The sequence below is a fragment of the Mandrillus leucophaeus genome, unplaced genomic scaffold, assembly GCF_000951045.1.
Source record: "Mandrillus leucophaeus isolate KB7577 unplaced genomic scaffold, Mleu.le_1.0 Scaffold139, whole genome shotgun sequence".
In the NCBI taxonomy this organism is placed as follows: domain Eukaryota; kingdom Metazoa; phylum Chordata; class Mammalia; order Primates; family Cercopithecidae; genus Mandrillus; species Mandrillus leucophaeus.
Genome location: NW_012101354.1, coordinates 1,215,163 through 1,235,571, shown reverse-complemented (window position 1 = coordinate 1,235,571; position 20,409 = coordinate 1,215,163). Strand labels below are relative to the sequence as shown.

At 54.5% G+C, this 20,409-nt stretch overlaps 2 protein-coding genes and 1 long non-coding RNA gene across 5 annotated transcripts in view; 1 reads left to right on the top strand and 2 right to left on the bottom strand.

The window, feature by feature from the left end:
- Positions 1 to 902: 902 nt before the first annotated feature.
- LOC105534729 lies at positions 903 to 3,137 on the bottom strand. Its single transcript, XR_001005322.1, has 2 exons — positions 2,398 to 3,137; positions 903 to 1,136 (listed from the first exon to the last, which is right to left on the bottom strand). It is a non-coding gene; the product is annotated as an uncharacterized LOC105534729 (long non-coding RNA).
- On the top strand, positions 2,416 to 12,689 carry ZNF687 (zinc finger protein 687). 3 transcript variants are annotated; one of them, XM_011973548.1, is made up of 10 exons: positions 3,167 to 3,250; positions 6,060 to 6,928; positions 7,118 to 9,246; positions 9,368 to 9,546; positions 9,920 to 10,096; positions 10,202 to 10,364; positions 10,509 to 10,838; positions 10,953 to 11,065; positions 11,263 to 11,404; positions 11,546 to 12,687. In XM_011973548.1, exons 2-10 carry the CDS (start codon positions 6,847 to 6,849, stop codon positions 12,038 to 12,040), a joined length of 3,810 nt encoding a protein of 1,269 aa, XP_011828938.1. In that variant the 5' UTR covers positions 3,167 to 3,250; positions 6,060 to 6,846; the 3' UTR covers positions 12,041 to 12,687. The 3 variants fall into 3 exon arrangements, with proteins under 3 accessions (XP_011828939.1, XP_011828940.1, XP_011828938.1); XM_011973549.1 differs by lacking the exons at positions 3,167 to 3,250; positions 6,060 to 6,928 and adding an exon at positions 2,416 to 2,563 and having other exon boundaries at positions 11,546 to 12,689; XM_011973550.1 differs by lacking the exon at positions 6,060 to 6,928 and having other exon boundaries at positions 3,101 to 3,250; positions 11,546 to 12,689.
- Positions 12,690 to 12,917: 228 nt separating this feature from the next.
- The window catches only part of PI4KB (phosphatidylinositol 4-kinase, catalytic, beta), a 49,323-nt gene continuing 41,831 nt past the window's right edge, over positions 12,918 to 20,409 (bottom strand). Inside the window, exons 8-11 of the mRNA XM_011973657.1 lie at positions 19,537 to 19,831; positions 15,177 to 15,309; positions 14,791 to 14,911; positions 12,918 to 13,806 (exon numbers count right to left, since the gene is read on the bottom strand). Coding sequence (XP_011829047.1) covers positions 13,625 to 13,806; positions 14,791 to 14,911; positions 15,177 to 15,309; positions 19,537 to 19,831 — 731 coding nt within the window. The 3' untranslated portion in view covers positions 12,918 to 13,624. The remainder of the gene's footprint in view (positions 13,807 to 14,790; positions 14,912 to 15,176; positions 15,310 to 19,536; positions 19,832 to 20,409) is intronic.

Below are 20,409 nucleotides of genomic sequence, written 5' to 3'. Positions count from 1 at the left end.
CTTGAGCCACCGCGCCCGGCCTAACCACTGATCTTTTTACTCTCTCTAGTTTTGCCTTTTCTAGAATGTCACATAGTTGGAATTATACAGCATGCAGCCTTTTCAGATTGGCTTCTTCATTTATTCACGTGCACTGCAGATTCCTCTGTCTTTGCATGGCTTGATAGCTCTATTTTATTCCTTGGCAGCTATCAGTTCTAATATTTATTGTTTGTCTTCTCTTTAAGAATGTGTGTTTCATGACAGGGCTTCTTGTCTGCTTTGTTAACTGCTGCACCCCCAGTACCTGGAATAGTACCTCCTTCCATGGTTGTGCTAAGGATTGCATGAGTTATTAATGATATACATAAAGTTTTTCTTTGTGTGTGTGTGTGTTTTTTTTTTTTTTGAGACAGGGTCTTGCTCTGTCTCCCAGGCTGGAGTGCAGTGGTGTGATCCCAGCTCACTGCAGCTTTGACTTCCTAGGCTCAAGCGATCCTTCCATCCCAGCCTCCCCAGCAGCTGGGATCACAGTCGCCTGCCAACACCCCTGGCTAATTTTTTTTTCCCAAATATTTTGTAGAGGCAGAGTCCTGCTATGTTGCACAGGCTGGTCTCGAACTCCAGGGCTCAAGCGAGCTACCCACCTAGACTTCTCAAAGTGCTGGGATTACAGGTGTGAGTCCCCCATAATATTATGTGTATATGAGTAGTAACTGTTATTCCGTATAGGAAGACCAGAAGAGGAGGTGGAAACGGAATGCCGGTTGCTTACATAGGGACCCTTAAATAGTCCTCAGAGAAGGAAGAGCACCTGAGCTGGAGCGACTGGGAGCAAATGCAGGCGGACCAAGCACACAGGATGCAAGTCTCCGGGAGAAAGGGCACACTAATCCCAACTGCCAATTACTTTACAAAGCACATTTACATTCTAAAATCATTTAATCCTCACAAAAATAATATTGTCAGGTGGTATTATAATCCCCGTTTTACCCATGCGAAAACAGGATCTGGGAGGTTGAGCGACTTGCCCATTGCCATCATAGGGCAAGTGGTGGCTCCAGGATCCCCATCCATAAGTTCTGACTCATACTTCAAAGGAGCTCGGAAACTGCTGGGGCGCGATGGGGAGTCCTGGTTCCAGTGTCCTGGGACTCCTGGGCAGGGTAACAAAACCACTTTTAAAAACCCTGCCGGGCGCGGTGGGTCACACCTGTAATCCCAGCACTTTGGGAGGCTGAGGCGGGTGGATCATTTGAGGTCAGAAGTTCGAGACCAGCCTGGCCAATATGGTGAAACCCCGTCTCTACTAAAAATACAAAAATGGCCGGCCACGGTGGCTCACACCTGTAATCCCAGCACTTTGGGAGGCCGAGGAGGGCAGAGCACGAGGTCAGGAGATCGAGACCATCCTGGCTAACATGGTGAAACCCCGTCTCTACTAAAAATACAAAAAATTAGCCGAGCGTAGTGGCCGGCGCCTGTAGTCCCAGCTACTCGGGAGGCTGAGGCAGGAGAATGGCGTGAACGCGGGAGGCGGAGCTTGCAGTAAGCCAAGATCGCACCACTGCACTCCAGCTTGGGTGACAGGGCCGAGACTCCGTCTCAAAAAAAAAAAAAAAAAAATTAGCCGGGGGGGTAGTGTTGCACACCTGTAATCCCAGCTAGTCGGGAGGCTGAGGCTGGAGAATCGCTTGAGCCTGGGAGGTGGAGGTTGCAGTGAGCCGAGGTCCCACCACTGCACTCCAGTCTGGACTACAGAATGAGGCCCTGTTTAAAAAAAAAAAACTTCGCCAAGGTAGGGAGCAGTGGCTCACGTCTGAAGGATCTCTTGAGACCAGCCTGGGCAACATGGCAAAACCCTGTCTCTACAAAAAATTAAACTAGCCGGGCGTGTTGGCTGTCTCTTGTAGTCCCAGCTACTCAGGAGGCTGAGGGGGGAGGATCACTGGGGCCTGGGAGGTTGAGGCTGCAGTCAGCCGTGATCGCACCACTGTGCTCCCACCCGGGCAACAGAGTGAGACTGCCTCAAAAAAACTAATTAAAAAAAAAAAACACCATGCAGTTAACGAGCGGCTGCGTGCGCGAGGTGGCACGCTGGGCTTGCAGACGAATTCTGCCAGTGCTATTTAGAACATTTAAGAGATTCATTTTCCGAGCGACTCCTCCCTTTCCCCCGCCTGCAGGGGGCGTGGCAACAAAGCGCGGGAAAAGTCGACCTTGACCCCACCCCCTACTCCTTGCTGGGGGCGGGGAAAAGGGGAGCTCTTAAATGGGAAATGGAGCTGGGGGGTACCTCCAGCCCATACTTAGGAAGCCTATCAGTTGCCCCTTTAAGGCCTCTTTGGAAATGGCCCAGGCCACGCCAGCACTCCTAACGTCGCCTCCCCCGCTTCCGGTCCGCGAGCACTTCCCAACCTTTAGGTCCCGATTCCTTCCACGTTCGGAATCCCGTACCCCGTCCACGCCCTCCCGCAGAGGGAGGAGCGACGGGTTACGCTGTGGCCCAGGAGCTGGCCCGTGCGAGGATCCCATCCATCAGATTATATGGCGATTTCGACGGTGGGAAGACAGCGAGGAAATGGTCAGCGGATGACGTAATGTTTGGGGTGGCGTCCCATTCTGTGACTTCTGCCCGGCATCAGTGACACGGAATTAGCTTGAAACAGCGCAAAAGGACCTACACTTCCGTCCTGCACTCCGACTCAGTGCGGTTCTGCTCAAAGCGCCCACCATACAGAAGCTGGATTCCTTCGATTCGCGAAAGTGAACTGCAGCTTCAAGCTTCGAGCGGCCAATAGGGAGCGAGGGGCGGAGACGCACCTGGGCGCTCCCCTCTCTAGTAGAAAAGCCGGGAAGCAGGCTGGCTTCTTTCTAAGCGACAGTGGCGGAGGCCAATCGTTTCCGTGACTTGCAGATGGGGCAGACGGACCCTTGCGCAGCCAATGGGGAGAGGTATCTTCAGAGGGCCTCGGCCCCTTGCCCAATGAGCATAAGAGGACTGTGCGGGGCTAGTTCCGAGCGGCAGTACTTAGGACCAACCCAGTGCGGGGCTGGGAGGGGCGCAGGGCTGAGCGAAGGGGGCAAGGGCCAATGGCGAGTGCGAAAGCGGGCAGCCCAGACCCGGAGCGCGGAGGGAGGAGAGGGAGGGGGGAGGCTGAACCGGAGAGAAGCAGGAAGTAGCGGCGGCCGCGGGGAGGGCGGCGGTGGCGGCGGCGGCTGGAGTGGGGTAGAGACCGCCGGGTCTCGGCCCGCACCAGGAGCGGAACAAGTAAGCGTGCCTGGGGTAAATACCCGCCCTTGGCTCCGCCCACTTGGGGGGGCGGGTAAATACCCCCGCCCCTCCCCCACTTGGTCAACTACCCCCTTCTCCGCGCCGCCCCCTGGGGCGGCTTCTAGGAGGGCCCAGACACCGCCTCCATCCATTGGGGCGGATGGGCAAAACTCCCGGCCTGTTGAAAGCACAGCCCCTAGCCGGGTAAACCCCCAGGAGGGTCGAGAACCCCAAGTCCTGGCGCCCCCAGCTCGAGAGGCACCCGAAGTGCGGCCCGGAGATTGGAGGCTGCGGGATGTCGCGACCTAAAATGGTGTCCGTTCCCGGGGATGGGGGCGGGGGGACTGGGCCAGGCCGGAGCGGAGCCTGCACCCCGACTGGGCGCGGGTCAGCGTCCGGGCCCGGGCAAGACCCAGGCTTGCGCCCCTGGCCCCATGTGCACCCTCCGATCAGTCTCCAGTCTCTAGCGAGCCTCCGGGAGTCCGCGGCGGAAGGAGGTTCCGCTGCGCCCGGAGGCGAGGGGACGAGGTCCGAGTTGGGACGGACCCCGGCTAGAGAGCTGAGAGTCGCGCAGAGACCGCCCCCTCTCTCCTCCCCTCTTTGCCAGCTCCCCACCCCATCCTGTGTAGTCCTGGGTCCCCAGGTGCTGCGCAGCAGGTACCAAAGGGCCTGGCCTGACTGAGGCCCGGCCTTCGCTTCGCACGCCGGTGCGAGTGAGAGAAGCGCCGCGCGCCTCAGTTTCCCTTGTAGTTTCTCTTGTGTACACCCCGCCCCCTCCTCGCAACCCAGGACTTGCTCCCCGCGCCGGCCCTCGGCAGATGGCAGGGACTTAATTCCGCCCGCTGCCCAGCTTGGCCGCAACCTAATCGCCGCCAGCCCCTCGCCCTCCTCTGCGCTGCAGGCCTTGGGCCCGGGCAAAGGGCAGTGAAGCCCCCACTCGACCTGGGTCTGTTCAGCCTTTTCCTGTTCAGCCTCTTTGGCTTTTGGGGAAGCACAGAGGGAAAGGGGGCGGGGGAGATAGGAGCCCTAGAGACAGGGCTCAGCAGTCGCAGGAAGGCCTGATCTTCCTTGGCCTTGAGCTCGGCGACTTGCTTGGTCGACTGCTCTGAGTGGGTGGCCATCGGATGACCTCTAAGTCACTGGAACTCCCAAGAGGGAGGTGGCTGGCGGCGGGGGGCGTGCGGGTGAGTTCGCAGGTGTTTTCTAGTCTTTGCTGGTCTTCCCTGTACCAGTCCACTTTTCTGAGTACCTGAATGGAAGGTAGCTCAGGCCTCTGATCAGGAGGGAGCCAGGCTTAGGAGCCAGGCCCACAGAGACAAGGGGTTTTGTTTAAACCCAGAGTCTGCAGAATTAAATAGGGTGGGAGTGAGGGAAGGACTCCCCCTTTGTCTGGTTGGTATCCTTTGCCCCCACCCCCACCTTGGTCCCAGGAATTCCAGCTGCCACATGCTGCGGCTGTCTCTAGTTACAGTATGAAGGCTGGAGAGAAGTGGGAGAACTGGCTTCGAGAAATGGCCTGCAACCTGGGGATGGAATGGATAGGGATAGATTCTTTAGTTGCTTCTTCGTAGATACAGAAACAGTCATGGGGAGGCACTGGCAGGGGACAGACATGGGTCTCCCACAAACTCTGAGCTGGCCTGCTTGTCCGATTAGTGCCACATAATTCTTGTGGGATTTTAAATTTTATTTTTTGCACTTGGCTAGGTTGAGGTTAGGTGAAACTTCCTGGGCTACTGTTGCCACAGGAAAATGGAAAGGGTGAGGAGTTTAAGTTAGGGAATGGAATGGGGTGAGGAGCTTGGAGCAGAAATGATGGGTGAGGGGTGAAGGAGCCTGGCTTTTCCCCACTGTGGCAGCTGTGCTGGATAACTGTGTACCCTGGGAGTTTTAGCCTCAAGAGAGCAAACTGCGGAGGGGTAGTGAAGGAGGGGCTGGCTAGGGGAGGGCCAGGCACTCTGGGGAAGGTAGTGAGCGAGCAGCAGGTGTTTGTGACAGGAGAGGCCTAGGCTGGGGCCCTTGTGACCAGGCTGCCATCACCATTTTCCCCTCTGTCTCTTCTCTTTGTCTCTTTCTGTTCCTGTGTCTTATTTTTTCCATCTTGGTCTCTTGGGTAATTTCCTTGAGTCCTTTTCTCCCTGCTGACCAAGCTAGATCTCCAGGTGCCAGTGATGGCCCCAGGTGCCCTAGACTTGATCCTGCATGACCTCTGACTCTTGCCTCCGACCCCAGCCCTAGAGTTCCAGGGGTTATTCCTTTCCAGCTCTTCCTTGACCTGACATGTCCTTGCTTGGTTCATCTGGAATAGTGAATCGTATTCTCGGTGTGATTCTTACATTAGCAATTTCGTATCGTGCTCAGAATAACCCTATGATATATAGATCACTTGTGCTCTCTGTCTTGTCTTTTCTTTTTCTTCTTTTTTTTTTGAGACAGGGTCTCACTCTGTCACCCAGGCTGGAGTGTGTGGCGTGATCATGGCCCATCACAGCCTCGACCTCCTGGGCTCAGGGGATCCTCCCATGTCAGCTGGGAGGCATAGCTGGGAATACAGGCATGTGCCATCATGCCTGGGGAGTTTCACCATGTTGCCCAGGGTGGTCTTGAACTCCTGGGCCCAAGTGATTGACCTCCCAAAGTGCTGGGATTACAGATGTGAGCCACCACACCCGGCCATTTGTGTCCTCTTTCAAACAGCAAAAGTAAGGCACTGAAGAAACTTGCTTGTACTGCAGGCCCCTGATAAAGCTGAACGAGGATCATTTCTTAAGTCTTGGCTTACGGCCTTGCCCCTTTGTACACATAGCCTTTCAGATCTCTGTGGACCCCAGAAGATCCATGAAGAATATGAATTGATTCCATGTGGACATGAATGAGCCCTTAAACCTAGAGTATCATATACATCATCCTCCTTAATGATAGTATCGATTATTTGGTTCTGTGCTGGGCACAGGAGGGGATGAGCTGGTTTCCATCAGGATGCTCACTGAGCTCCCCTGTTCCTGTATTTCTTCTTCTTTTTTTTGTGTTTTTTCCTGAGATGGAGTCTTGCTGTGTCACCCAGGCTGGAGTGCAGTGGCACAATCTCGGCTCACTGCAAGCTCCGCTTCCCGAGTTCAAGCAATTCTTTTGCCTCAGCCTCCCGAGTAGCTGGGACTATAGGTGAGTGCTGCCACGCCCAGCTACTTTTTGTATTTTTAGTAGCCCTGGGGTTTCACCATCTTGGCCAGGATGGTCTTGATCTCCTGACCTCGTGATCCGCCCGCCTCTGCCTCCCAAAGTGCTGGGATTACAGGTGTCAGCCACTGTGCCTGGCCCCCTGTATTTCTTTTTGAGACAGGGTCTTACTCTGTCCAGGCTGGAGTGCAGTGGCATGATCTTGGCTCACTGCAACCTCAACCTCATGGGTTCAAGTGATTCTTCTGCCTCAGCCTCCTGAGTAGTTACTATTACAGGCATGCGCCACCACACCTGTCTAGTTTTTTGTATTTTTAGTAGAGACAGGGTTTCACTATGTTGGCCAGGCTGGTCTCAAACTCCTGACCTCAAGTGATCCACCTGCCTCAGTCTCCCAAAACACTGGGACTACGAGCATGAGCCACCGCACCTGGCCCCTTCCCTGTATTTCTGAGAACTCTTTTCTCCTGCTTTCTCTGGATTTTGGAGCCTGCCAGGGTATGGACACTAACCTTCTGATTTTAGGGTTTGGCAAACCTAGCAGCTCTGTAGGATTCATGCTGTGGTGGAGGTGTACCTAAGTTGGAGTGCATATGGGTTCTGAGAGAGGATAAATATGGAGATGCTGAGGAAAGAGCTCCAGGATCTCCAGACATCTCAGTTTCTCCTTATTCCTGTTTTCATCAGGTCTGGGACCTGCCGATATGGGGGACATGAAGACCCCTGATTTTGATGACCTCCTTGCTGCCTTTGACATCCCTGACATTGATGCAAATGAAGCCATCCATTCTGGGCCAGAAGAAAATGAGGGGCCAGGAGGCCCAGGGAAGCCAGAACCAGGTGTGGGAAGTGAATCTGGAGACACAGCAGCAGCCTCAGCTGGGGATGGCCCTGGAGTTCCAGCCCAGGCCTCTGACCATGGCCTGCCACCGCCAGACATTTCTGTAGTTAGTGTCATTGTCAAGAACACTGTGTGTCCTGAGCAGTCTGAGGCCCTGGCTGGAGGCTCAGCAGGGGATGGGGCCCGGGCTGCTGGGGTAACTAAGGAAGGGCCTGTGGGGCCTCATCGAATGCAGAATGGTTTTGGGGGTCCTGAACCTTCCCTCCCAGAAACCCCCCACTCTCCTGCTCCTCCCAGTGGGGGCACCTGGAAAGAAAAAGGCATGGAAGGCAAAACTCCCTTGGACCTGTTTGCTCATTTTGGCCCTGAGCCAGGGGACCACCCGGATCCCCTGCCTCCCTCTGCACCCTCTCCCCCTCAGGAGGGGGCTATGACCCCACCTCCTTTCCCCTCTTCCTTTGAGCTGGCCCAGGAGAATGGCCCAGGCATGCAGCCACCTGTTTCTTCCCCACCGTTGGGGGCCTTGAAGCAGGAGAGCTGCAGCCCCCATCAACCCCAGGGCCTAGCCCCACAAGGCTCAGGCTCCAGCCCTGAGGCCACGGACATCCCTGCCAGTGCCTCGCCTCCCCGAGTTGCTGGGGTGCCCTTCTTCAAGCAGTCTCCAGGGCACCAGAGCCCTCTTGCCTCCCCCAAACTGCCCGTCTGTCAGCCCTTGAAAGAAGAAGATGATGAGGGGCCAGTGGACAAGTCTTCCCCAGGAAGTCCCCAGAGTCCCTCTAGTGGGGCTGAGGCTGCAGATGAGGACAGCAATGACTCCCCTGCCTCCAGCTCCTCTAGGCCTCTTAAGGTGCGGATCAAGACCATTAAAACATCCTGCGGGAATATCACAAGGACTGTAACTCGGGTCCCTTCAGATCCTGATCCACCTGCCCCCTTGGCTGAGGGGGCCTTCTTGGCTGAAGCTAGCCTCTTGAAGCTGTCCCCTGCAACACCTACTTCTGAGGGTCCAAAGGTGGTGAGCGTACAGTTGGGTGATGGTACAAGGCTGAAAGGCACTGTGCTACCTGTGGCCACCATCCAGAATGCCAGTACTGCCATGCTGATGGCAGCCAGTGTGGCCCGCAAGGCTGTGGTGCTGCCTGGGGGGACTGCCACCAGCCCTAAGATGATTGCTAAGAATGTGCTAGGCCTGGTGCCCCAAGCCCTGCCTAAGGCTGAGGGGCGGGCAGGGCTGGGGACTGGGGGACAGAAGGTGAATGGTGCCTCAGTGGTGATGGTGCAGCCTTCAAAGACAACTACTGGGCCGAGTACAGGGGGCGGCACAGTGATCTCACGGACCCAGTCCAGCCTGGTGGAGGCCTTCAACAAGATCCTCAACAGCAAGAACCTGCTCCCTGCCTATAGGCCAAACCTGAGCCCACCAGCTGAGGCTGGGCTGGCCCTGCCTCCCACCGGCTACCGCTGCCTGGAGTGTGGGGATGCCTTCTCGTTGGAGAAGAGCCTGGCACGGCACTATGACCGCCGGAGCATGCGCATCGAGGTCACCTGCAACCACTGCGCCCGCCGCCTGGTCTTCTTCAACAAGTGCAGCCTGCTCCTGCATGCACGTGAACACAAGGACAAGGGGCTCGTTATGCAGTGCTCACATTTGGTCATGAGGCCCGTAGCCCTTGACCAGATGGTGGGGCAGCCGGACATCACACCCCTGCTGCCTGTAGCTGTCCCACCTATCTCTGGACCTCTGGTCTTGCCTGCCTTGGGCAAGGGTGAGGGGGCCATCACCTCCTCTGCCATTACTACAGTTGCTGCTGAGGCCCCTGTCCTGCCACTCTCCACTGAGCCGCCTGCTGCCCCTGCCACCTCTGCTTACACGTGCTTTCGCTGCCTGGAGTGCAAGGAGCAGTGCCGGGACAAGGCTGGCATGGCAGCTCACTTCCAGCAGCTCGGCCCCCCTGCCCCTGGGGCCACCAGCAATGTGAGTCACCTTTCACAGCCCTTCTGTGGGGACAGGATCTAGGAAGGTGTTGGGGGCTTGGTTAGAAGTAATAGAGACAGGACACTCTTCACCGACTTTCCTTGTTTAATCCACTCGACAGGTGTGCCCAACCTGCCCCATGATGCTCCCCAATCGCTGCAGCTTCAGCGCCCACCAGCGCATGCATAAGAATCGACCCCCCCACGTCTGTCCTGAGTGTGGGGGCAACTTCTTGCAAGCCAATTTTCAGACCCATCTCCGGGAGGCCTGTCTGCACGTCTCTCGCCGTGTGGGATACAGGTGCCTTGGACCCTTCCTCCATAGAACTGTAGGGTTTCGTGTGTCCTAGCCTCAGCCTCAGATGGCCTTTCAAGATCCCCGCTGTATCCCTCAGCCCTGTTTTGGCAAACAACCCTGAGATAGTACGTCCTGCCTTCCCGTCGTCCCCCATGGAGATGGGGGGAAGCAGGGCCACCTCTGGAGCTCCAGCTCTCCCTCGGCAGCCTCCCTTGGGGAATGGCCTCTGCACCTCTCTCATTTCTCCACCCTGCTCATGCTCCACTACTGATTTCCTTCTTGTAGTCTACCCAGTCCCAGAGAATAAATGTGTGGTCCCAGGTTGGGCATGGAGATGCCTCCCACCTCACCACAGGGCCTCCTGCTTCCTCCCTAGGTGCCCCAGCTGTTCAGTGGTGTTTGGGGGTGTGAACTCCATCAAGTCCCACATCCAGACGTCGCACTGCGAGGTTTTCCACAAGTGCCCCATCTGCCCCATGGCCTTCAAGTCTGGGCCCAGCGCCCATGCCCACCTCTACTCCCAGCATCCCAGCTTCCAAACTCAGCAGGCCAAGTGAGGCCCAGGGGAGGGCCGGGCCAGGGAGGCAGGGCTGGTGGGGTGTAGGAGGGGAGGGGCTGCACCCCTCCCTGCCTGATGTCTGCATTGTCCTCACCTCAGGCTGATCTACAAGTGCGCCATGTGTGACACAGTCTTCACTCACAAACCCCTCCTCTCCTCACACTTCGACCAGCACTTGCTGCCCCAGCGTGTCAGTGTCTTTAAGTGCCCGTCTTGTCCTCTGCTTTTTGCCCAAAAAAGGACCATGCTGGAACATCTCAAGGTACAGGAGCAGAGGGATGGGGGATGGGGGATGGGTGCTTAGCTGTACTGACCTGGGGCTGGGGCCACATACTTCAGAAGTGGGGGGCTTTGGCACAGCCAGGCCCTCCCCCACAACAGCAACCTCCCTTGTCTCCTCTCATAGAACACCCATCAGTCTGGGCGCTTGGAGGAGACTACTGGGAAAGGGTCCGGGGGTGCCCTGCTGACCCCCAAGACTGAGCCTGAGGAGCTGGCTGTTTCTCAGGGAGGGGCAGCCCCTGCTACTGAGGAGTCGTCTTCATCTTCAGAAGAGGAGGAAGTACCCAGCTCCCCTGAGCCCCCCCGTCCAGCCAAACGGCCTCGGCGGGAACTAGGGAGCAAAGGCCTCAAGGGTGGGGGTGGGGGGCCTGGAGGCTGGACCTGTGGCCTGTGTCACTCCTGGTTCCCTGAGCGTGACGAGTATGTGGCCCACATGAAGAAGGAGCATGGCAAGGTGAGTGAGCCCCAAGGGGAGTACCATGGGCTGGGGGCAGCACTGGGACTGCCAGTGTGACAGTGGGGACGGGGTCCTGGAGCCTGGCTCTGACATCTACCCATGCTCTCCTAGTCAGTGAAAAAGTTTCCCTGTCGCCTTTGTGAGCGCTCCTTCTGCTCCGCCCCCAGCCTGAGGCGTCATGTCAGGGTCAATCATGAGGGCATCAAGCGAGTGTACCCCTGCAGGTAAGTCTTGCTCCCCGCTTTTTCTCCCTGCCCAGCACGTGACTCTCCCCGTATGCCAAAGTACCTTTGCACCTGCAACGTGTCTAAGTGGCCTGATGGTTGGGGTCTCCCTCTGCTCCAGCAGCCCCCTCATCAGGAGCAAGGGCCTTGGCCTTCGGGCTGTGCCCCTGCTGCCATCCTGTCCTCTCCCATTTCAGGTATTGCACAGAGGGAAAACGCACCTTCAGCAGCCGCCTGATCCTGGAGAAACATGTCCAGGTCCGGCATGGCTTGCAGCTTGGGGCCCAGTCCCCTGGCCGGGGGACCACTTTGGCTCGGGGTTCCAGTGCCAGAGCCCAGGTAGGCAGAGGCCCGGCCTGCTGTGCTAGGGCTTTGAGTGGGAAACTGGAAGGTAGAGACTGTGGCCTCAGGAAGTGAGCGTGGGGGTGCCAAGGACAGTGGGGATGGTGGTAAGGCCCAGTTTCTTCCACTTTTCTTCAGGGGCCAGGTCGGAAACGCCGCCAGTCTTCTGACTCTTGCAGTGAGGAGCCTGACAGCACGACACCGCCAGCCAAGTCCCCCAGGGGCGGACCTGGATCTGGAGGCCATGGCCCCCTGCGCTACCGGAGCAGCGGCTCCACAGAACAGAGCCTCATGGTGGGGTTGAGGGTGGAGGATGGTGCCCAGCAGTGCCTCGACTGTGGCTTGTGCTTTGCCTCCCCTGGCTCCCTGAGCCGGCACCGTTTCATCAGCCACAAGAAGAGACGGGGTGTGGGTAAAGCCAGTGCCCTGGGGCTGGGGGATGGGGAGGAAGAGGCCCCTCCATCAAGGTCTGACCCCGATGGTGGAGACTCACCCCTGCCTGCCTCTGGAGGCCCACTGACCTGTAAGGTCTGTGGCAAGAGCTGCGACAGTCCTCTCAACCTCAAGACCCACTTCCGCACGCATGGCATGGCGTTCATCAGGGCTCGGCAGGGGGCTATTGGGGATAACTAGGCCCTAAGCCTGGGACTGACCAGCCCCTTCCTCTTGGAGCCTGGTTTTCCCTGCTGCTGCCTGATCCCCTGGCTGGGGAGTTTCATTGACATTAACATTTTGTTAATTCCTCTCTCAAACCTGAAGAAAAGCTTTTGAGGATTATTCTAGTTATTTGCAACCTCCCTTTGGGTTTGGCCCTGGAGTCCTAGTAGAGTCGACCCTCCATTCCTCTTTTCTGAGCCCAACACTAATTATGCTCCTGCTGCAGAACCCCCAGTGTGGGCCTGGCGTTGGGAGGATGGGACTTAGGTATTCCTGCTAGACAGGTTCAGGGAAGGACTGATGGGGGTGTCACGGATGGACACATCCCTCCACAATTCCTTCAGGCATGGACTGGAAATTTCCTCCTCTGGGCCAGGCCCTACCCTAGTGCCCCCTCCCCCCCAACTCACTGGCACTCAAGCCCCCTACCCCTGCAGTGCCTTTCACTTCTTTTTTTCCCCAGAAATCCGGGGGGGTGGTTGGTGGGGATGAGTCCTGTCAAGGGGGCCACAGGAGAGGAGGGGACAGGCTCTCAGGAATCCTTTATTCTTGTAGTAATAATACTAACAGTGGGGGAACTAGGGAGAAAACCAGACCATTAAAACTGTTTTTGGTCTAATCTCCATTCAGGCCTCTCTTTTTCTGTGACTTGGACAATGTGGACTTGAAGCGGGTGAGAGAACATGGAAGGCCCTTTCTTCTCAGGGAATTCAGGGAAGAGGTGGTGGTGACCAAGACAGGCAGGGAAGAAGCAAACCTCTTTCTGTGTGGTGCCTTTTGTATCTTGGACACTGAGGCATCCGTTCACACCTCATCCCCAATTTCCCCCCAGAAAACCTGGAAATGACACAAGTGGCTAACTAAGGACTTTATTTCAAACAAAAATTAAAAATAAAAAATTGAGAGCTCTTTTCCCTGGGTTTGGGGAAGGAGTCAGGGTAGGGAATTCCCCATGGCTAGGCCAGTACCCTCAGAACACTGGAGGGCTGTGGGAATTCCCTTCCTTGCCCATAATGGGGAACCTCAGCAAGTGCAGGGCCCACGCAGCGCCCGCCAGCAAGGGGAGCTCGGGCCAGGGGTCGGTCCCTGGGAGGGGTAGAGCTGGGCAGCAGCATGGCCAGTGGCCAACCACAGGATCAAGTCCTAAGTACCGAGAACCTACTCTTCCCCGCTTCCTGGGCCCCAGAACGGAATAAGAGGATGGTCTGTGGAAAGAACCTCTCAAACCCCTACAAGGAGAAGAAAGGCTCCGGCGTCCCTCACATTCGTCGCCTCTGTTTTCTGGAGGGCAGTGAGTCCTGGAGCCTGTCCGGTGGTAATACTGACACAGAGCAGGAGGGGCAGGGAAGCCCCAGCAAGTCTGGACCCCACAGCTGGCTCTCCCACCCCCCCGGCAAGCTCCCGCAGTTACCACATGATCCTTCGTGTTTCTTGCCTTCCATTTCCCTTGGGTGGATGGTTGGGTAGGTGGGGTTTCCTGGTTTGGGGTTTCTCAGACAAGGGCCCTCTAGGGAGGGTGCCCTGGACCCCCCCGCCAGCACTCCTGGGCTGAGGAGCATGTCACATGATGCCGTTGGTGAGGTACTGGAAGCCGTCATAGAGTTTGGTGGTGATAGACCGCATACTGCCATCCACCATCTGCTCCACCAGCAGCTGCAGCTGCTCCTCAGTCATGCTCATGTGGAACCTCTCTTTGAGGTTTCGAATGGTGCTGGAGCCATGGAAGCAAGGAAGCTGAGAACCTGGGGGAAGCAGTGGCGGTTCAGGGTCATGGATGGACAGGAGGGAGGGGCAGTGGTGCCAGCCACAGCAAATACAAAGCTGGGGCATCTGAAGTGCCCTTTCCCTCCCACCTCAGGTCCTTGATGGTGTGGGTACAGTTCTGCTTGGGCAGAGAGAAGGAACCGACAGGACCCCTCATCACCCCACACCTAAGCCCTTCTGTAGGTGAGGGCATGTGGGCAGAGAAGGGAAGGGGACCAACACCACATCTCCCTCAGTAAGGGTGGAGGGGCCCAGAGGGCAGGCTGGGAGGAGGCTGAAGGGAGTGGGCCCTGAGCTGGGCACTTATCTGGTTGCAGACCTCTGCCTATGCTACGTCTGACACTCACAGATGACCTGGGCCACCGTCATCATGGGGCCAGATGGGGATGATCCTGAGCAACGGCGACAACCTGTGGGGTAGGGTCAGGAATGGGGAGGGGGGAGACTGGCAGCTCAGACCTGGTATACATCTGGAGCCTTGAGGGGGGGATGAGGACAGAAGGGGGTCCTGAGCAAAAGACTAGATGGCAAGACTGTAGTGGAAGGAGATAATGATGAGAGGGGAAGTACTTCTCAGAGCTGAACAGTGGCAGAAGACGGCAATCAGAGGTCATAGTGGAATGGGGAAGAGAGATGGAAGGAGACTGAGAAACTCAGAGTTGGACAGGGGTGGGGAGGTGAGGAGGGACCAGGAGGCTGTAAATGAGTCTGTTTTCTCCCTAAAGATGCCAAGGAGGCGGGTGCTGCTATCCCCTTCCCCAACCTCCTGGACTTAGCCTTACCAGGGTCAGGAGGAATGTCCTAAAGGAGAAACAAGGCACTGGACCACAGCTAGAAACCCTCTGGGAACCCCCCTCCCTCAACCCAAGTCTTGGGGTGGGATCAGCTTTCTTATGCTCCAGGGCTCCTACTTAAAGGGGAAGCCTGAGGCACTATGGCACCTGACCTCACGCCAGCCCCACCTTGCTGCATGATCTCCACGATCTGCACCACCTTGTCCATGTGTTTCCGAGCAGCAATCAGCCCTTGCAGCATCAGCATCTTATAGTAGTTGAACATGTCGCCATCCAGGCCGCCCATCACCTGGAAAGGGAAGAAAGTGTTGTGTGCACAAGGGGACTTACACCAGGGATGGTCCCTGTCCTCACTGGCCTACCAGAACTCCTCTTCCTCTTGGGGCCCTGTTATTTCCCCCCTTATCAGGCAGGAAGCTCCCAGGAACTCCTGCCTCACCCCTAATTACTGCCTGTTCTGTTCATCCCTAATTTGCAGGGAGCCCATCAGCTCCCCCTCCCATGACAGAGAAAGAATACAATGACCCCAGAGGCACCTCTCCTTCTTGACTCACATCCACAAACTCTGTGGTCAGCTTAAAGGCTGACGTCTCAAAGCCCAGATTTCGGGGTGAGCTGGAGAGGATGAAGCCAAAGTCGATGTGGATGATGTGGCCTTCTGCGTCCAAAAGGATGTTCCCATTGTGTCTGAGGAGGAGGGGAATACACGAGAGGAAGAGGCAGTAGTAAGTCTGACTGAGGCTGGAACCTCAAGCAGCAGTACACTGGCCACATGACACCAGGCAGGGGGGTCCCCTGCCATGTTTCCTGCTGCCTGTAACTCCAATCTCCTGTCCAGTTTCCTAGGACCTAAAGCTATCAGTGGAAAGAAAGGAAATCAGAAAAGAAAACTGCTAACAAAGGCTATGGGGTCTGAAATTGCTATTAATAATTTAATAAAAATAGTTTAAGATTCTCCCAATTTCCCAGAAATTGCACTTCTAGCACTCAAACTATCCCAATCTAGTAGATAATCCAGAAGCAAGGAAAGAGGGCCTCTGAGGCTCCAGCCAGCTTTCACAGAGGCCAAGTGCGCTATCCATGGGAGGCTCCACTCAGAGCCTGTTTACCTGTGGGTTATTTGTAACTCCTGTCAGCCCACTGCAGATCAGAGGCCTCACCAGAAGGGAGCAACAACAGAGGCAAGTGGGCTGAGTGGAGCTGAAAGGTAAAATAGCGTGGGAGTTTCGAGGGGTAAGTTTTAAATCACTTATGTAAAAAGTCTCAGGAGGCAGTACTACAGGGCAGCTGTAGAAGAGTTAAAGGGAGATAAATTCCAGGTCTTTGTGATTCCCACATGAATGGCCAGTAGCAGAAGGAACAATTAACATGCTAAGCATGTGAGGCCTGGCCTATTCAACATAACCGGCCTCCTCAGTGTCAATAGAGGCTTTGTTAGGCTAAGAGCTCATGGTCTGAGGGCCACCTTCTCTGGGGTTGGTTTGGCCAAAAAAGCAGGGACAAAAGGAGAACCTACTCCCACCTGAGTTCTTCCCTTCTCTGGGAAAACACTAAAGATTTAGTAATCCAGGCACTATCTTGTGAGCTAGAATGGTTCTAGGAGTTGTCATGATTCAACCTCACATTTTACAGGTGAAGAAACAGAGGCCCTGAGAGAGGAAGTGATTTACTTGCCCAAGGTCCCAAACCCTCTCTTTCACTACCAGAGTTAGCTCCAGCTGGAAAGCTGCTTAGGACTACTTCTGAAGTAGTTAAAGAGATCCTAAAGCCCGACTCCAGTATGGGGCGTCATTCATTGTTGCCACTTCTTTCCAGTGGTTGATTCCATTCATGGCTTGACTATATTCTTTTTTGAGGTACTATGAACGGCTTATCAGCTACCTGCCCTCCTCTATTCCTCCTTTTTTAGAGGATGGACTCTCATCTTCCAAACATACTAGTTTCCTAAAGGAAAGCCCTGGGGCCTGACTAGTGCCAGCTTCCCTGCCACCCATTTACTCAATCCGAGGGCTGAGCTCTAGGCTCCCTGGGCCCTGAGTTCAAAATCCTGACACTTCGAGATAGTCTGAAGCTTGCAATCAAATTCCTTATAATTACATTCTCGGCTGGGCACAGTGGCTCATGCCTGTAATCCCAGCACTTTGGAGGCTGAGGCAGGTGGATCACCTGAGCTCAGGAGTTTGAGACCAGCCTGGCCAACATGTTGAAACCCTGAAACCCGTCTCTACTAAAAATACAAAAATTAGCTGGGCGTGGTGGCGCATGCCTGTAATCCCAGCTAATCAGGAGGCTGAGGTGGGAGAATCACCTGAACCCTGGGAGGCTGAGGTTGCAGTGAGCCGAGATCACACCACTGCACTCCAGCCTGGACAACAGAGAAAGACTCCGTCTCACCAAAAAAAAAAAAAAAACCAAAAAAAACTTACATTCTCCTATAGTTCTCAAATGCAGAGCCTGGGTCCATTTGTAGGGCTGGCAGGGTGGAATGAGCACAGGGTCTAATAGCTACCTAACTGTTTCCCTCATGAGGAAACACGTGTCTGACAGGGTTTTCATCTGGTTTAAATATAAGAATGTCAGGCCATGGTAGAACTTAATAGGTGCTAGATTTCCTTTTTTTTGAGACGGAGTCTCACTCTGTCGCCCAGGCTGGAGTGCAGTGGTGCGATCTTGGCTCACCGCAACCTCCACCTCCTGGATTCAAGTGATTCTCCTGCCTCAGCCTCCCGAGTAGCTGGGAATACAGGCGCCTGCCACCACACCCGGCTAATTTTTTATTTTTAGTAGAGATGGGGTTTCATGGTGTTGGTCATGCTGACCTCCTGACCTCAGTTGATTCGCCCACCTCAGCCTCCCAAAGTGCTGGGATTACAGGCGTGAGCCACTGCGCCCAGCCTAAGACTAATTTTTATTTTTATTTTTTGAGATAGAGTCTCGGTGTCACCCAGGCTGTTGTGCAGTGGCGCAATCTTGTCTCACTGCAACCTCCACCTCCTGGGTTCCAGCAATTGTCCTGCTTCAGCCTCCCGAGTGGCTGGGATTACAGGCATGCGCCACCATGCCTGGCGAGTATTTGGTATTTTTAGTAGAGATGGGGTTTTGCCATGTTGGTCAGGCTGGTCTTGAACTACTGACCTCAAGTGATTCACCTGCCTCAGGCTCCCAAAGTGTTGGGATTACAGGTGTGAGCCATTGCGTCCAGACTAGATGCTAGATTTCTAATAAGCTGCTCTGTTAGCTAGCTAGTTATTTTGGTATTTTTAGACAGGGTTTCGCTCTGTTGCCCTTAACCTCCTGCTCAAGTGATCCTCCCACCTCAGCCTCTGAAGCAGCTGGGACCACAGCTGTATCCCACCATGCTCGGCTAATTTTTGTTTATTTTTTTGTAAAGACAGGATCTCATTAGGTTGCCTAGGCTGGTCTTGAATTCCTGGGCTCAAGCGATCCTCCTGCCTCGGCCTTGTTAGCTAGATCTTCTTTTTTTTTTGAGACTCGCCCTGTTGCCTGGACTGAAGTACTGTGGCATGATCTTGGTTCACTGCAATCTCTGCCTCCTGGGTTCAAGCAATTCTCCTGCCTCACCTCCCAAGTAGCTGGGATTACAGGTGTGTATCACCAAGCCCAGTTTATTTATATATATACATTTCTTTTTTTTTTTGAGTTTGAGTTTCACCCTTGACGCCCAGCCTGGAGTACAATGGCGCCACCTTGGCTCGTTGCAACCTCTGCCTCCCGGGTTCAAGCGATTTTCCTGCCTCAGCCTCCCAAGTAGCCGGGATTACAGGCGCCTGCCACCATGCCCAGCTGATTTTTTTTTTTGTATTTTTAGTAGAGACGGGGTTTCACCATGTTGGCCAGGCTGGTCTTGAACTCCTGACCTTACGTGATCCGCCCACCTCAGCCTCCTAAAGTGCTGGGATTATAGGCATGAGCCACCACACCTAGCCATTGTTAGCTAGATCTTAATGGGCCACCATGTTACTGGAAACCCCAGCAGCACCGGCCACTGCATTTCCACCTTCCCAGGACAGCTGCCCTATGCCGAGGCAGAGACGGAACTTGTAGGGGCATTCAGGGCAGAGACCCTGGATCACTGTTGGGAGAAACTCTTAGACGGCAGGGCCTAGATGGTGTAATTATCTTTGTACATTATCTGCCTCACCTACATGTGTAGTTAGGTTTCATCAAGGTCATGTGATATTGAAAAAAAAATGACAGCTCTGGGCAAAACAACAGATACTTAAAAGCTGTGGAAATCATATGCTGGAATAAGAAGTGAGGAGAGTTCATGGCTGAGAGTTTCCACTTGATCTCCATCATGTTTCTCCTTTTTGCTCTCAGTCACGAACCACTACCCTTAGTGCCAGGCCCTATTATCGCTCGCTTTGTTGCTAAACGCCCAATTACATCCGCCTTCACCCACCGTGCCACAGGGCATTTACTCAACACAGACTGAATCATGTCATTCCTCTGCCTGCAAAATAAAACACCTAAGCTTCACAATGAAGGCCCTTCTTCAACTGGCCTCAATTTACCTGCCTGATGGTACCACCTCCTATTCCACTGCCATGCAGTGCAGTCTGTGCTTTAATCACAATTCAATTATTTCTTCTAGCTGGGATGTACCTTCTCTGCAGCTTCCTCTGTCATCATTCTCCCTTGTTCTTGAAGACCCTGCTCACTCAAACCCTTAGTCCTCCCATAAATCCTTCATTTCTTTGCCCTTTTACCCTAGTTCTTATTAGTCTGCCTCCTGACTTAATGTCATGTGAACACATCTGTCTCTGCTTAAAAATATTGTTTCATTTTTCACATCTTTGCCATGGAGGGCAGTAATAAGTAATTGAGAACTACACACGAAGGGACGGAGAGAACCCTGGAGAAATGTTAGGATGAGCAGCAGAAGTCACCTACCTGTCCTTGACTTGCAGCAGGTAGCAGACCAAGCAGTACCCAGCACAACTTTGCACAAAATTTCGCTGGGCACTGAGGAATGCCTCAGTGGTGTAACTGCCATGCTCCTGTAGAAAGTAATCGAGCAAGGAGAGCTGTGACTGTTTCTTCACCTGATGGATGGACACAGCGTTGACCACTGGTTCAATCATGCCACTATCAGCCGAAATCACAAGAATCTTGTATGGCTTGATCCAAAGGGGCACTCGCTCCTGTTCCCAAATGGACTGTGAGGAGACATGAAGGATATAGGACTCTTACCTTTCTCCAAACTAGAGAAGGAGGCTAAAACTCCTCCCTTTCTCTAACCTCTTTCCTTGCTGGCACTGGATTCTAAGCCATCAAGTGAGTAAGACTCACTTAACCCAGTGAGAACCAGGGAGTTTTGAAAGGAAGTCTAGGGCCTGACAAAGTCAGGAAACTACACTTAGGTATGTGGGAAAAGGTATCACATAAGTAGAAAGTCCAAGAGAGGCAGGGAGAACAGGGAACTTCACTATCCCCTCTCAAGCAGGGAGAATGGGAGCTGTAAGTTCAAATAATAATAAAAAAGAGGCCAGGTGCAGTGGCTTATGCTTGTAATCCCAGCACTCTGGGAGACCAAGGAGGGTGGATCACCTGAGGTCAGGAGTTCAAGACCAGCCTGGCTAACCTCAGTAGAGAATGAAACCTTATCTCTACTAAAAATACAGAAATTAGCCAGGCGTGGTGGTGCATGCCTGTAATCCCAGCTACTCAGGAGAATCACTTGAACCCAGGAGGTGGAGGTTGCAGTGAGCCAAGATTGCACCACTACACTCCAGCCTGGGCGACAAAGCGAGACTCTCTCCAAAA